The sequence below is a fragment of the Dendrobium catenatum genome, unplaced genomic scaffold, assembly GCF_001605985.2.
Source record: "Dendrobium catenatum unplaced genomic scaffold, ASM160598v2 fragScaff_scaffold_1089, whole genome shotgun sequence".
NCBI classification, from domain to species: Eukaryota; Viridiplantae; Streptophyta; class Magnoliopsida; order Asparagales; family Orchidaceae; genus Dendrobium; species Dendrobium catenatum.
The window spans coordinates 1,104,244-1,122,016 of NW_021319551.1; the positions used below are offsets into that span (position 1 = coordinate 1,104,244).

Sequence of the window (17,773 nt, forward strand, 5' to 3'; positions counted from 1 at the left end):
TGAGACTACTTTTTTAAAGCAATTTTCTAGTATAAAAATTAAAAATTTTATACTAAAAGTTGTTTTAAAAAGTAAGAAGAAAGCCGTCCCAAACGAAGCCTTAGGCTTCACCTTACTGCTTTTAAAGCAGCTTTTTAGTAATTTTTTACTAAAAAGTTGCTTTAAGAAACATTAGTAATAAAGTTGTCTCAAACAAAATCTTAATTTTGAGCTCAATAATTTACCAGATTGCAACTATGCGTGTGCGATGAGATGCAGAAAAGCATCGAGAAAGAATGTGTGTGAGCGTGCATGTGGCACGTGTTGCTTGAGATGCAGTTGTGTTCCTCCTGGCACCTATGGTAACAAGAACGCCTGTCCTTGTTATGCGGGTCTTCGCACCCATGGAAGAAAGCCCAAATGTCCATGACTCAGATAGACTACTCTACAACAAGAAGATTCCCTCTCCCAGTTTTTAATTAAATAACTAAGGCTTCGTTTGGAATGGCATTCTTACAGCTTCTTAAAGCAACTTTCAAGTACAAAATTTTAATTTTTGTTTTAAAAAGTTGCTTTAATAAGCCGTAATAAAGCCGTCCCAAATGAAACCTAAGCCTTCTCCAGATGAAGTTCCAATACTTGTGTTGTCAGTCAGATGTTATTATTATTTCTTTGATTTGATCCACATATCTCTGTAACAAATTAGCATATTGACATAAGCAGTTTTTTTCTCCAGAGTATACTATTCATATCAAAATTCACTTAAGACCACATGCAGTTTATCTCCAGCATATGCAAACATTTGCATATAACGTTTGGAAACTGAAAAGATTTCAAAAATTGTGCTCCAACGCCATTTCTGGCCTTCTTCTATGCACAAACAGTTCTGTACACCAACAAAGGCTAAAAAACTACAATTCAATCTATGGTATAAACCAAATTCAAACTAGTTGGCAATCTTCCCTGTTACTGGGATGACCTTTTGCTTGTAGATTTGATTGCAGAAGGGAGCTCTTAAAATAACCTTGTTCCTTCCTTGCTAAAGATAATTGCTCTTAGGTTTTCATTTGGTTGCTTGTAGATGGAAAAGATGCTTTATGGCTAATTGGGTCGCTTCTAGTGAAAAAATGTTTTAAAAAATGAGGATTTTGTTTTCAATTATTTTGAGTGAAAATAAAATCATCATCATTTTTGAGAAGGTTATTGGTGTTTAATTAGATTTGATCAAATGAAGGATTTAGCAAATATCATAATTATTTTCAAAAAGTTATTTCTAACTTCAAGCAACCAAATGAACTTACAAGGCATAATCTTGGGTCCAAGAAGTGAATTCAGTGATTTGCAAGGCCTTCAATCGCCCTCTTCCAATGCCATGCAAGCTGTTTTTTATCCTCAAACGATGAGAGCTTCATTGGCTGAAGAAAATGTGTAATGCAGTTAGCAAGTTATCTAGTAAAGTAAGAATCGAATAGTTCCCCATAGATATACATACCGTGCAAACCTTGAAATGTGAAGGATTTAAGACCTGGACGCTAATGCCATTAGGGTTATCAGACCAAATTATCTTCATATTTTCCATTGACTTCGAAGGATTAACATAAAATAATCTGGGTTTGTTGGTGAGGATGAGCTGCACTTTCTTGCTTGTGAGCAGACGCAGTTTCTTAAGCTTAGATGCCAAAACAATGGACTCCCCAGGCTCCAGAAACTCTTGCCTAATATCGAGACAGTTATGAATTAAGAAAATGAACGGATCTTGTATTCAATGGAGAATGAATGGCTTCAACTAGCCAGGGGCAGAACCGGCCATTCTTCAATGGGGACAAAATTTTTAAGTAATTAAATAATAATAATAACAATAATAATTAGTAAGATAATAAGAGAAAAATATAAATAGACACAAATGTGAAGGTTATAGGACTTTATTTTAATTAGTTAGTCAACTGAGTAAAAAACTAAGTTAGATGTTTTTTTAAGATGATCGGGTAAAATTATAAATTATTGATGAAATTTTTCTAAAAAATAAAATCTTCTTAAGAGAAAAAATATTTTGAGGGTGGGAATTTACCCACTCTCACTCCAATGTGGTTTCACATCTGCAAATAACCAACTATATTCCTAAGGCGATGGCTGAAGAATTTTATCACTCATAAAGAGACGCATTGAAGCATTAAAGCAGAATGAAGTGATTATAAAAATGTAAAAACAGCTATCGTAGTAAAAACAGAACAAAGATGTTATTGATCAATTTGAAGCTTAAATTTGCTTACCATCTAGAGTCAAAAGAGTCTACTGAAGCCAAGAAAACAGAATGAAATTCTAATGATGGTGTTGTATTAGAACCAAACCCTGAAGCTGAAGTCTTATACAGGGCGACGTCTGAGTTACTTTTTTTTGACTCCCCCGTCGAATCCTGACCATAGAAAAATATTGAACTCGTTTTTATTATTATTTGAAAAAGGACATAATTTTCACATGTTAGATCAATACATTCGAGTCGAGAGCAATCTTCGGTGCTGACATCTCTCTTAATTTGCTCCATTCAATGCCCTTAAAGAAAGGATGCATCTTCAGGGCAGGATAACCACCAGGGCCAACACCCAATCTTCTTCCAGGATCCATATCCTGCAACAGAACTATGATCAGAATAACAGTAATATAAACTTATGATTAACATGTTCGGCATCAATTTGCTTAACGTTGTTCTCTCTTCTTATTTGAAATAAAACATATCACGTTTGGTATTTTTTGAGAAATCGGAAACACGGTTATTTGCATTTATAGAGTTCTGAACAACAAATATATTTTCATGTTAAGAAATATTGTTTTCAATATTTTCTGACCAAGTCTTTTTAGGTCTATCTCTATCTTTCTTAGCATAGGTCAAATCTAATACATGTACTCTCTTAATTGGGTCATCGGAGGCCGACGTTTTATGTGTCCAAACCATCTAAGGCTGCTCTCTCTAATCTTATATGCCACTGAAGCTACTCCAACTTTATCATGTATATACTTATTTCGTATTTTGTCTCTATGAGTGAACCTACTCATCCACTTGAGCATCCTCATCTCTGTAACACGTAACTTACCTTAATGGCCAACATTTTGCTCTATAAAGCATTGCAGGTTTCACCACCATCTTATAGAATTTTACATTAAGTTTGAGGGGTACATTACTATCACATAATAGGTCTAATGCATTCATCCACTTCAACCATCCAACTTGAATTCTACTAATAATGTTACCATTTATTTCACCATCTTTTTGAACAATAAACCCGAGATATCTAAAACGTGTACTCTTATTAATGACTTGATTGCCCAAACTCACAATCCCCTCACTAGATCTAATACTACTAAAATTACACTCCATGTATTCAGTTTTAAATATACTCAAACGAAAACTTTTAGACTCTAAGGTTGACCTCCATAATTCAAGATTTTCTTCAACTCACTCTCTAGTCTAATGAACAAGAAGAATATCATCAGTAAAAAACATACACCAAGGTACATCCTCTTGCAAATGTCTAGTAAGAATATCCATGATTAAAAACAAAAAAGATATGGGCTTAAAGCTAATCCTTGATGTAATCCAACTGAAATAGGAAAATACTTTGTCAAACCACCTTGTGTTTGAACACAAGCAACAGCTCATGCATACATATCCTTAATGATTTGAATATTATTAACTCTTTTCTTTTCTAGAACTATCCAAAGCCCTTCTCTTTGAACTTTATCATATGTTTTATATAAATCAATAAATATCATATGTAGATCTTCCTTATTTCTCTATACTTCTCTATCAAACCTCTCAATAAATGTATAGCTTCCATAGTTGACCTACTCGGCATGAATCCAAATTAATTTTGAGAAACATTAGTATCACGTCGTAACCTATACTCAATAAATCTCTCCCATAGTTGGCGCCAACCATTATAACAATTTATCTATCCTCAGATAGATTTAGTAATTTATTTACTTTAAGAATTTAAATATTTGTATTTGTTGACTTAAACACCAACAATGAGGGATTGTGAAATTAGTGTTGTAAGGTGCAGCTTTGGAGAATGAGTATGTAGATCAGTGAATATAGTGAGATAAGGAACTTCTGTTGTTCTTTACTAAGAGATGAATACTTCACATCTTCATTACTTAATCCATTGCTCCAAACCAACCTATCCCTAAACTCCTCTCCTCTAAAGTCTATGTCAGAAAAAGACTTTATTCCAAAGTTGTTGGATGGAACAAGAAAGAAATGCAATGCTCTACAACTCAATTCATTCTTTGATGCTACTCTTATTAATCATGATTTTTTTATCACAACCCATTATTCTTCACTGGCTACTTTCTCTCCCTTTTCATTCATCTTAAAGTTATTTCTTGTACATCCATATGTGTCTAGTTAGGTTAATCTAGGCATTATGAAATTATAAAACCAAGTTGCATGAGTAGTTGATCGAGATCACTTGAACTTCTTATTACTCAAAACTTGCTAAGTTTAAAGTAGCCTAAAGGCCTCGAGTCACCTAGAACTACATTTATAATAAGATGCTCAATAGTTATCTCTAACTCAACCCTCAGTGCTAAATTGTTGAAGTTGCTGGGGGAACTAGCAAGTCACCCATTAATTAAGGCTATTCGTATAAAAGAGAATTTCAACTCGTCTGGAGTACTTATTAGTTGACTAGGATTCTCATCAAGAGAACGGGCCAAGGATACTCGCATTTACTTTGGAACTTGTAAGAAGTTTCCCTTACCAGCAGTCGAATACAAGCCTAACTTGCCCCTACACAACAAGTTACAACGGATTCAACCTATACATTCTCTATGTAATTATATTGTATATTCAAAATTTTAACATAAAATTGGTCCTTGCCCATAAATAAGTGGTCACTAGTCGAGGATGTTTATAAGTAATATGATAGAAAAGTCACATAAAATCTCAGTATAATTGGATGATAAGTACTTTTATTTGAATGGCTTTTTTGTAAATCGATTCGACTTACCTTCTAAATAAATTCAAATAGGTTCAACCGAATTCATTATAAACTTGTTATCTAAATAATTTCATAAGATCAAGATTCTCTTTCTTCTTCTCACCTTTTAGGTATGATTCATTTCTCTAATAAAATTTAGATATTTTTCCATGAACAACTTTCAATCCAACATTTATATATAGTATTGTGAGATTTTCTTCTTCGTGAATATTGGTACATGAAATGTATATGGTTTGGACTCTTTAGTTTAAAACAATTTTAAAGAAGGGATTATTAGTGAGAATATGGACATTATTTGTTTTCAAGAATGAAAATTGATTTATCTTTCCCAGTGATGTCAATTAGATAACTTTTCTTATGATCTTGTTTTAACTAATGTTTATGCTCCTCAAGACCAAGAAAAAAATTTCTTTTGGATTGAATAGTTCAGAATATATTATAAGTGGACATCAAATTTGATACTTTTTGGTGACTATATTGACACCACTGCCTCAAATGAAAGATACTTAAATAGTTCCAAATCTTAATCCAAATTCATTCAATTATCTTCTTCAATCTGATCAACATACCCCTATCAATAGAGTGAATGATATTTTGACTAAACTGGATGTTCTTTTCTTTTCTTCAAGTGACACACTTTTCCCTAATGGATATTATTTTTTATTGCCGCTGATTATTTTCTATTCATATCCAACTCTATTATCAAGTCGATGCAGTTTAGATTTCAAAATTATAAGTTCAACGCTGTGGAGTTTAAAGATGAGGCTTCTATTTGGTAGAAAAGTCACATTACTTCAAGCCATGGAGTGAATTCTTTGGTCACTAAGCTTAGAATCTTCATTTTTTTTTCAGGGGAATAAAAATATAAGTTTTAATTTGTTGATAAAATTAAATGTAGGGTTTTTTCTGGTCTTGGCTCTGCTTAGGATCTCAAAGAAAATGAAGATGCAGATCAAGACTACACTTGAATTTAAAAAGGAAGACATATATTGGCATAAAGTCCAAGATAAATCGATAACTTGAACGTGATAAAACACTTTTTTCAAAAATTTGCAAATTGAATAAGTAAATATAATTTTATTTTTCATATTTGTTTGGAGGATCATTTCATCTCTTATCCACCAGAATTGATTTGAATTTTTAACACTTACTAAAAATATCTTTTTAATTTCATGGTTCAGTCTCCAATCCTATGATTGATTATCGTGAGCTTTATTCTTAAGATGATCGATCCCATTCTCCTGTTTAATTTAGACAAATATATTTTTCTGGATGACATTAAATATGTAATTTTTCTCTAAGAGCTTCTAAATCCTTTAGGAACATATTGCTTTTCTATGATGTTTTGCAGGAAATATGGTTATCATTCATCTTCTCACTATGCTTGAATACATCTACCTACTTTGGAAAAGTAATCCCCAAACAATATTAGTTATGCTCTTACTTAATTCTCAAGAAAGATGATTGTCATCTTCTTAATGTCTTCAAACTAATCAATCTGCCTAATAGAGCTTTCAAAATTTTCAATAAATTCCTTGACAACAAACTCAAAACGTTTTTTTTCATAATTTGGTAAATATCTACTGCTTTTATGGCTAATGGGAGTACTATTTATATATTTATTCACTCTCATGAATTAATTCATTCTACTGCTAAATAAGAAAAAGAAATGTTTATTTTTAAGGTTGACATTAACAAGGCTTTTGATATTTGCAAATAGGATTTTCTACTGAATACGCTTTTGGGTTATTTCTTCTCCCAAAATTCATACCATGGGATGGATTTGTTAGATACAAAGTTGAAATTCTTTTAACCATCATAGATAAAATTTAACTTTAATTTAGTGGATTATTTGATCTCTGTGTGATCATTGAACCATGTATTGTGATTGTGTTTTTTGGTGTATTCATTTTCATATTTATTTCATTTTGCTCAAAGTTTCAATACTATCATATGAGGGTTCTATCTCTTGTTTTACATCACAAATCATCATCAGTGGAGAACTTAGCAAACACTTTAAGCATCTTAAGGGTCTAAGGAAAGGAAACCCTCTTTCTCACTTCTTTTCATCAGCATAACTTATGTTCTTTGAAAAATGCTAAAAGGTAGTTCTACAAGCATTGGAATTGATTGTTGTTACTTAAAATGTGGTGAACATTCAATAAATATTTTTTAATTGCTTATGACACTTTACTGTTCTGTGCATCTCCTTTTCAGAATAAAATAGCATCCTAGGTTGATCTCTTGATACTCGGCCTTTTAAATACTCGGGTATCCATGGGGATTGGGGATCTACCAGCATTCTTAGTTCTCTTTCAACTCCTTTCAATAAGAAGATTTAACTAAAACTTTTTTTCTTGGAAATGAAACTTCTTTTCCCAAATGTGGAAGAATTATCTATAAACACTATTCTTTTTTCATTTCCTTTGTATTACTTTCTTTCTTTTGGATCCCTAACTGGTTTAACAAAATAATTGACAAATTAGAAGGTAGTTTCTTTTTCTACAAAGATGTTGTGAATAATAGCAGCCCTAATCTTATCGAATGGAAGATTATATGCAGTTTTAAAAATAAGGGTGACTGTAGGATCAAAGACATTCATCTTATTAATCTCTCTATGTGGGCTCCGAAAATTCGGCCCCGGCCTCCGCTCGCTCTTCTTATTCGACGAGGGAGTTTTAACGAGCTAAGTTCCGAGACGAGCGGCGCTGGATCGTGCGACGTGGGGAGGCAGGTGAGGATTTGAGGGATTTTTTTTATTTCTTTTCTCTTTTTTTTTTATCAGAGGTCAACACTCTACTTGACAAATGAATTTGAAAGTCATTATGTGCAAATTAAGCCTCTTCTATAATAATTTATGAAAAATAAATTTACAAAATAACTCCCTTAGAATTATGGTCTTGTTCACTCTGGAAAAATAATAATTTAGGCGAATCTTGCTCTTACAAGCTAAAGGCCTCCATATTTTCTTTGAGGTTGATTGAAATTTAACATTTAACCAGATTTCCCATTAAAAAAATCAAATTTCCCATTAAAGTAGTGTCAGGGTTTATTTAGATATGAGTTCTACTTCATATGAGCGCAAGCCCTCATAATTAATTATCCCTCCAACACATTAGAAGAACACTCTCGATTAATGATGAAATACATCTAGTTTGTGCAAGGAATGTGAAAATGTGCAACAGTTTTTTAATATTTGTTATGGGGGATAAAGGTACACGCAATCAAGATCCAATGGTTTCGTCGTCCCGGGTATATTGTGGGCAATTTACCAATACTAACAACCATTGATTGTAGTATCCAAGGAATCTGATTAGCAGCCATGGGTTACCTCCTCTCAGGGGATCTTGAGTAAACTAAAGTGAAAAAAAGTATATTTTAATTTGGTTTAATTTAAGTCGGGGCTTATGGCTTTGTTTAAGAGTTGCTCATGTGATTAGATTTAGGTAGGGGCTTGAAAGTAGCTCTAATAGTGGGTCTTACGGCCTCTACTAGAAGTGGCCCAAATAGTCGGTCTTATTAGCCCTACAACCTAAGATGCCCGAGAGTTTAGGTTGGATAGGTCTTATGGTTTCCTTAGAAGTTGCCTGATGACGAGTCGTACGACCTAGCTCTGTAAGTTAATTGGTCCATATGGTGGGTCATACAACCTAGCCCTATAGACCAGGATGCCCATGTGAGGGGTATAAGATTATGTTATTACGTAAACATTTTTCTCATAGGTCCGACTTACGGCTTCTATCAGAAGTTGTCGGTGTATTAATCATGGATTAGGGGTTAGTTCATTTCTGCCTAAAGATTTCCCCTAAAGTCGAACTTACAGCTTTCATTGAAAGTTGTCGGTGGGTGGGTCTTACAACTTAGTTCTTATAAATAAGGCTGCCCTTAGGGGTTTAAGTTTTGGATATATGATCGTTCATTTAGAAGTTCCCTAACACGCGAGTCTTACTACTTCACTTAAAAGTAGCCCATGGGTTTGTAGTTGTTTGCTAGTTTGATACTAGGCTATAATTTTTACTTGTTTACTAGTAATTTGTTTACTAATTTGACACTCAATAACCAGCAGCTGTAATTTTGACACTTACTTGCTAGCAGTTGTTATTTTGACACTTATTTGCCAACAGTTGTTTTCTACCCTAGCTTTCAGTAGTGTGTTTGTTGTTTTTTACTCGTAACTTTTTCTCTCAGTAATTTGTTACTCTACTTTAACAATGTTGTTTGTTCTTTACCCATTTTCCCGCACTTTGCTCTGCCTGCAGTAGTTAATTTTACTCTTTTCAATATTAATTTTACTTATGATGTGCTGACTCTTGTCTGCTTATTTGCAAGTGCTTAGGATGTGCTGCAGCAGGTTGAAGATCTTGTAGAGCGTACATGTACCATAAGACTTTTGAGCTATAACCTTTCATGCCACGAGGTTGACAAGTAGCACTATGACTCTGTGTTTGGAAATCCTCTTCGAATGTTGAGGGGTTATGTTTATTATCAGATCATATTAGAGGATCCTCAGACAGAGGGATTTACATGGCTATATATGTTTCATTGTTCGACTACATTCGACTTTCCTACTCTTGGCTTCAAGGATTAATTGAGCATTGGGACAGTGTCACCAACATCTATCGGATTGGACCAAAGGAGATGGCCATCACGCTTTGGGATCTACAGCTGATTTCTGATTTTCCTATTTTGAGTACTCCATACGAGTGTATTCTCCAGGATTATGACATTTTTAGTCGTCAGCCAGCTGGCCAGCATAGGCGAGGGGAGTTTATATATTATAACGGCCTCCATTAGAGTCTAGCTCACAACCGTCATCTGCATAGATAGAAGAGCCATCACTGCCGAGTTACTGTTTCAGTGGAGGACTAGATTGAGAGTTTACTGAGTCAGGAGGCATATACTGTACAGTCAGTTCATCCTCAGGATCCCTTCGACATAGGATTTCAGTCCACTGAGCCATCTTTAGTTAGAATTTTTTAGCCTAAGCCAATAGTAGAGAGTTTATTTATGCCAGGGGAGTTTCAGAGGAGGCGTCTTTGGTGGCTTTATAGCTATCTGATTACATGGTTTTGCCATTCCTAATTTCTCAAAAATTATAGAATTGTCCCTCCTGTAACAAAGCCATCCAGGCCTCATGCTGATAAAATAAAAGGCAATAAGTGCATAGCCACTCTTACAAAAAAAGTTGGCCTATTCCTCTTAGTCAAAGTACCTAAAAGTAAAACACCAAGGCTCCGAGGTGGTAAATCCCTAACTAGAGATCTGTAAAGCAGTCTAAAACTACAATCACGTATAAAGGTGCAAACATGAACAACCTGATATTGACTCGGTCTGTGATTGAAGTTGCCCTGGCTAACTGAATCAGAAAAGGGAAAAAGTGGTTTATATAGTAGCCAGGTAGCTTAGCACAACTGAAAGCTCCTGCTACATGTATATGCACACACACCCATGAACATAGTGCCATGACATCTCAACAGCAAGCTGATGACGACAATAAGAAGCAGAAATTGTTCGAAGACGTAGTATATATGTGTGAGCACAACTGGAGCTAATGAAACCTGTCTCCCACTGGCAATCTAATTAGCCATCAAAAGTGTACTGAGGCAAAAGCCCTTGTCCTGGCCCGAAAAGACAAAACGACACAACCAGGTGGCCATAAAAGCCACCAAAGACATCTCCTCTGAAACTCCCCTGACATAAATAGACTGTCCCTATTGCTGGCTCAGGCTCAAAAATCCTGGCTGAAGATGGCTTAGTAGACTGAAATCATATGTCGAAGGGATCATGAAGATGAGCTGACTATACAGTATATGCCTCCCGACTCAGTAGGCTCTCAATCCAGTCCTCCAAGGAAAACAATAACTCGATGGTGATTACTCATATGTCTAAGCAAATGATGTTAGTGAGTTAGATTATGATGGAGGCTGTCAAAATATACAAACTCCCCTTGCCTATGCTGGTCAGTTGGCTAATGACTCAAAAGTTCATAATCCTGAGGAATACCCTCCTCGTAGGGGGTACCAAAAATGGGCAAACCAGAAACCAACTACAGCTCCCAAAGTATAATGGTCATCTCATTTGGCCCAACCCAACAAGTGTTGGTGATGTTGTCCCAATGCTCAGCTAATTCCTGAAGCCAAGAGTAGGAAAGTCAGTTATAGTCGAACAATAAAACATATATAGTCATGTAAACCCCTGCCTGTCTGAGAATCCTCTGATGTTATCAGAGCATATGACGGGCCCACCATACGTGACCCCTCAACATCTGAAGAGGACTGTCAAACACAAAGTCAAAGCGCTACTCGTCAATCTTGTGGCGTGAAAGGTTGTAGCTCAAAAGTCTGATGTTGTATGTACGCTCTGCAAGATCTGCAACTGGCTAAGCACCTACAAATAAACAGATAAAAGTCAGTACATCATAAATAAAATTAATGTTGAAAAAGTAAAACTAACTACTGCAAGTAAAACAAAGTGCTAGAAAGCGGACAAAGAATAACATAGCTAAAATAGAATAACAAACTACTGTAGAAAAAAAAAGCTACAAGCATAAAACAACAAACACACTACTGAAAGCTAGGGTAGAAAATAGCTACTGGCAAGTAAGGGTCAAAACAACAACTACTGGCAAGTAAATATCAAACAACAGCTACTGGCTAGTGAGTGTAAAACTAGAAAACAAACTACTAGTAAACAAATAAAAACCAACGTCTAGTGTCGAATTAGCAAACAACTACAAACCCATGGGCTACTTTTAAGTGAAGCAATAATACCTGCGTGTAAGGGAACTTCTAAATGAACAACCTTAGATCCAAAACTTAAACCCCTACGGGAAGCCCGACTTTAGAAAAAATATTTAAGCAAAAATGACCTAACTCCTAATCCCTAATTAATACACCGGCAACTTCTAATAGAAGTCATAAGTCTGACCTCTGAGGGAAATATTTAAGTAATAACATAACCCTAGACCTCTCACATGGGCATCCTCGTCAATAGGGCTAGGTTGTAAGACTCACCAGACGAGCCACTTAGCTTACAGGATTAAGTCTTAAGACCCGTCATCATGAAATTTCTAAGAAAGCTATAAGACATACCCAACTAATACTTTCGGGCATCTTAGGCTATACGGCTAAGTTATAAGACCCACTATTTACACCACCTCTAATAGAGGCCGTAAGACCCACTATTATGACTACTTTCAAATAAAAGTTATAGCCCCTGTCCAAATCTAATCACACAGGCAACTCTAAAATAGAGCCATAAGCCCCAACTCAAATCAAACCAAATTAAAATCTATATTTCTCTACTTCAGTTTACTTGAGATCCCTGAGAGGAGGCAACCCATAGTTACTAATCAAATTTTCCGAACACAATAATTAATGGTTGTTAATGTTGGTAAATTAAAACTAACGTTATATCCAACAAGACGAAATCATGGGATCTTGATCTGATGTACTTTCATCCCTCATAACTAATATTAAAACAATGTTGCACATTTTCACACTATTTGGACAAACTAAATATATTTCATCCTTAATCGAGAGTGCTCTTCTAATGAGTTAGGATGGATAATTAACTATGAGAACTTGCACTCATAGGAAGTAGAACTTAGATCTAAATAAATCCTGACACTACTCTCATTGGAAATATGATTAAATGTTTAATTTCAATCTACCTCAGAAAAAATAAGGAGACCTTTAGCCTGTAAGAGCGAGATTCGCCTTAATTATTATTTTTCCATATATATGTTTAAATCTTATTCTAAAGCTTTTGATCATTTTCCATTGAACATATCTTGGAAACATCCTCATGATAGAAGCATTAACTTTTGGAAAGGTAAATGGCCTTCTTAATTTCCTCTTGCGATTCCATTCAGCTATTACTTCACTTTTGCCAAGAAACAATAACAATTATTTCGCTTCATTCTATTCATTTAATTTAAATGTTTGCATAATAACAAAATCTATTGTTATTACAACATTTTTTATATTAATTATTAGTTATATCGTGGTTATTACAGCAATAATACTGCATTCGTAGACATCATTGTAGATATTTTTTAAAGTGTGGAAATACAGCTTAAAGTGGTCCTGAATTTCAAAAAACAAGATCCTTTGTTTTTTGAGATAAATATCAAGTCCGTCCAGTAAATTATGTTCTTTCCCTAGTGTTCTATACGGGAAAATGTTTAGAACTAAACAATCACAAAGATGACTTAAAAGATCAAAGCAATCAAATTAACTGATCTAACACTAAATTTAAACAAGATGCAAATGACTTTAAATTTGTTTTGTTAAGATTTTTTTACTTCGATAATAAACCAACAAGTCTCTAACAAACCTCTTTCATCATTCAGCTCTGCAGTTGCTTATGAAAATTCATCAATAAGATAACTGAGGTTGCAGCTTACCAATAAGTTATCAATCAGATCAATGGCTTCATCAGAAAAGTAAACTGGGAACTTAATATCTCTTGATTTGATTTTCTTAAACATAAGCCATTCACTAGAATCTTGGAAGGGAGAAGTTCCAGAAAGCATTTGGTACAAGGTGCACCCAAGAGCCCAATGATCATTTCTGAAATTGAAATATCAACGTTAACTTCATCTAAGCAGCATATGGTTTTTTGAAATTGCACGAGCAGCCTGGATTCACTTACGCTATAGTAGTTGTAGAAGTGTTAAGTACTTCTGGAGGAACATATGCAGCAGTTCCCTCGAAGGAACCAGTTGTTTCACCTGAATCACCCATATAACAAAAAGGGATAAACTAAAGGCAGTCAGTCATCTCAGGACAGGTGCTCCAAAGGAAATCCAGATCACAATGTGAACTTACTTGCTGCAAGTGGAGGTAGTAAGATTCTGGTGCCTTCAGTTACCTTTACACTACCAAAATCCGCAACTTTGACATGACCGTTAGCAGTAAGGAGCAAATTCTCTGGCTAACATTTGCAAGACGATTAGCATAAAAAGTGACAGCAGATAGTACAGTTGTACAGATCCATCACAGATCATACCCTCATACCTTAATATCACGATGAATCAATCCAATACCATGTAGATATTCCAACACATCAATAATTTCTGCTATATAAAAGCGAGCCTCATCCTCAAAGATACGGCCTTTCTACAATAGTAAAAATTTAAATAACATTTTCTAACAGCAAATTTCAACTTAAAAAAAAAAAAGAACTGCATTAAATTACTTAAAACTCTGACAGTTAATTAATTAAATATTACCCTGGTTATTTGATCAAATAGCTCTCCTCCTTCACATGCTTCGAAAGCCATGTCTTCATTGTTTGCATTAATCATAGAAAAAAATATCACTTCGACGCAAATCAACGGTGAAACTAACTAAATATTCAATATGAAAATCGAATTTGGTTTTACTCCAAAAGAATCAATTGTGCTCCCAAACCAACAACTGCATAACGTTGACTTAAATGTTCTAGAGGAAAGCTAATTACGTGTAACATATGACTTACAAAGGGAATAAGAATCTTGGAATGTGAACAAAAGCTGAACAATCCCGGGATGATTTAGTTGATCGAGTACAATGCGCTCCTGTTTTACGTGGGATACTTTATGTTGTTTTGTAATAAAATCCTTGTCCATGATCTTCAAAGCATAAACATTTCCAGTGTCTTTCTTCTTTACCCTGACTACCTGATGACGCAAGTATTAGAGCATAAAGTTGGCAGTGGAGTATAGGCGACTCTGAGTTTGGAGGTAAAAGATAACATTTTAATTTGTATTAATCAATTAGAATTAAGAGCATGTAATTTAAGATTAAATAAAATGTAGTGGAAGTGCTTAGTAAAAGACTATTACTGATAGGTATTTGCAATGTCATCCTCCCGCAACTATAAATTAACTCCTCATTTTAACATCCAAGTAGAAGCATCTGTGATTCTGTCAGCACTGTTTATGATTTACAGATAAGAGCTGATAGTAACCAAAAAAAAAAACAAAGTGCATATATCGATGCTCTCCTTCCCCTTAGCACAACTGAATAGAAAAAATGATGAAAAGGAGTACTATAAATCAACACGATGGACACACAAAATAACAAAGTAGAAATGCGAATCAACTACAATTATAAAATGGATTGCTAATCTGATACGCCTTGGTTGCACAAGATTAGGGTTTGCCCTAATCTCCCTTCAAGGAGGGAATTTCTCCACCAAATCAAAGTCAACACAAAACAAGAAGGATGAGAGGAAGAACAAAAGAGCTTTGTGAGACTCAAAAGAGGGTAGATTTTTGGTCATAAGGTTAGAAACAAGTTGAAACTAATGCCAGCAATTAGTAGGATACACCTCCTTTTTCCTGAAAGAGACGACATGAAAATTATTTTCTGACATAAGTCTAGGAAAAGGGCAAAAGCATATCAATCTCTATTTACTAGGTTATCATATTAAACAAAGAACAAACTCATTTTTGACAAAATCCTCCTGATAATAATCCTCTGCATCATTAGCAACCTTGTCGAGTCACAAAAATCCTTATATGATCAAGTGGGTGTTGACCCTGTAATATAATATCAAAAAATAAAAAATAAGGGGGAAGAATGAATCATCATCTCTGTGATCCTCTGCCAAATATCCCAGTACAGCCTCCTGAACCAACTGCTCAAATCGTACATCCACTGTGGCCAAATCCTACAGAAATCCTATCCCAGCTGCTCTATGTCCCATCTACAGAGGAGATAATGGTAAACAAATAGGAGTTTGACATCCTATAGCTTCCTCTCCAACCCACAAGCACTTTGATGTTCTCTCTCAGCCCAAACCCCACGGCCAGCTCTGACATCTTCTTGATCTCCATCCCGAAGCCCACCTCCAACCCACGCACACTGCCGAACTCCAGCCGAATCCACGACCTCCTACAACCCGTCAACTGAGGTTCTCTGCCTTGCGATCTTCTAGCCAACCCCACGAACCCTATCCCGCCTCCAACGCCTCTCCTCTTGTACAAGACTTCGCCCATATCTTCCGACCAAACTCTTCTGCCATATTCAAATCTTCAAACTTCCACACACACGTAAACCCATGTTGCTACTATATGCCATATACACATATTTCTACGTATATGTTTGATGACTAGCCTTAATCAAAAGTTCTCTCTCGTGATCCGAAGGGGTAATTAACTATAGGGGCTTGCGCATATAGGAAACCAGGACTCAGATCATAAAGTCCTTGCAAAATGAGGGAGAAATCTCTAGGTAGTTTCTAATCTACAAACTCAATCTGTCTTACCAAAATTAACCCCGGAACTTAATCGGTTAAAAATCCCCCAAAAGCAACGGGGAGGCCGGGGCCGAATTTTCAGAACCCACAGATTTCTGACAACTCCGCTAGGGTTTGGTTTCTCTTTTCATCTTTGGCTAGTCCAATAATTGTTATAATAGTAGCAAAAAATAATAGTGATAATATTGAGTTCTATATAGTGAAGGTTAGGACGTGACACTTGGTCTCTATGTCCAAAAAGCCGTTACTGAAAGGTCCCGATAAAATGAAAATCAACCATCTATTATGATGGTAGAGCATAGAAAAAATCAAGATATGTACGTTGAGCACCGAGGCGTGACACTTGAACGCATACTAAGAATCTACTTCCGAAAGGTCTCAACATAAGGGAAAATAAATATAGAGACCAACATCTTTAGAAAAATATATGACATCTAGTGTGTACCCCTAGAGATCCTCCATTAAAGAAATTCATTAAAAGTTGGTCCCAAAGATGACCCTTATATACAATATTCTCGATGGTTGACACCTTGAAGAATAATCAAAGGAATTCCATCACTTTTCAATTATATCCTCTTAGGCTGAAGAAGATCCTCGCCCGACCTTCATCAGCGCCCTTTTGCCCGAATAGCAAGTGTAAAAAAGAAAAGAACTTTTCTAGAAAAATTCAAGGAGTGATTTGCCTGGACATAAGCTGATACTTATCCCCTATTGTAGCAGTTCACATATTAGCTATAAAACTGAATGCAGTGACCGTCAAACAATCTCCAAGAAGAATGAGATTGGACATTGAGGAACAGGTGATAGCAAAAACAAAAAAGCTGATAGAAGTGAGCTTCATTCGAGAAGAAAACTATGTTGACTGGATCACCAATATTATTCCTATCAAAAAGAAGAACGATCAAATCCGTGTCTATATTGATTTTTAGGACCTCAATAAAGCATGTCCAAAGGATGAATTTTCACTCTCTATATCAGAACTCCTAGTTGATAGCACGTCCAAATACAATATGTTCTCCGTTATGGATGAATTGTTAGGTTGCAATCAAATTAAAATGGTGCCTGAAGATGAGTGTGGGCTCCGAAAATTTGGCCCCGGCCTCCCCTCCGCGCGATTTCTGTTTACATTTCGGCGAGGGAGTTTTAACGGAAAAAGTTCCGGGGTAAATTTTGGAAGGCAGATGGGTTTGTAAATAAGACAGTACCCAGAGATTTCGCCCTCATTTTGCGAGGACTTTCGATTAAGGCTAGTCATCAATCAAATACGTGTTATCTGGCATATAGTAGCAGCACGGATTTGGATTTGGAAATTTGAAGAATTTGAGAATTCGGAATATTGGAAGATTTGGAGATTTCATATTTAAAATAGAAATTTCACCATCTTGCACTTAAAGTGGGTGGTGGGGGAATGGATGATGGACCCGATCAAGATCTCATGGTTCCGTCATCCCGGGCCATCGTGGTCCCTGGTCTACTTAGTCAGAGGAGGTAGTCGACCCAACCTGACAGAAGGATCCTTGTCGGCAGCCATGGGTTACTTCGTCCAAGGG

The 17,773-nt window shown here is 35.5% G+C and overlaps 1 protein-coding gene across 2 annotated transcripts in view; it reads right to left on the minus strand.

The window, feature by feature from the left end:
• Positions 1–715: 715 nt before the first annotated feature.
• Positions 716–17,773, minus strand: part of LOC110098631 (3-phosphoinositide-dependent protein kinase 2) — a 28,530-nt gene continuing 11,472 nt past the window's right edge. The window contains exons 2-12 of one of the 2 annotated variants that reach the window (XM_020825509.2): positions 14,460–14,640; positions 14,212–14,264; positions 13,997–14,098; positions 13,808–13,913; positions 13,632–13,710; positions 13,384–13,549; positions 2,470–2,604; positions 2,250–2,392; positions 1,472–1,694; positions 1,281–1,394; positions 716–1,095 (exon numbers count right to left, since the gene is read on the minus strand). In XM_020825509.2, the coding sequence (XP_020681168.1) occupies positions 1,311–1,394; positions 1,472–1,694; positions 2,250–2,392; positions 2,470–2,604; positions 13,384–13,549; positions 13,632–13,710; positions 13,808–13,913; positions 13,997–14,098; positions 14,212–14,264; positions 14,460–14,640 (1,272 nt within the window). In that variant the 3' untranslated portion in view covers positions 716–1,095; positions 1,281–1,310. Of the gene's footprint in view, positions 1,395–1,471; positions 1,695–2,249; positions 2,393–2,469; positions 2,605–13,383; positions 13,550–13,631; positions 13,711–13,807; positions 13,914–13,996; positions 14,099–14,211; positions 14,265–14,459; positions 14,641–17,773 lie in introns of both variants that reach the window. The other variant, XM_020825508.2, reaches the window with a different exon arrangement.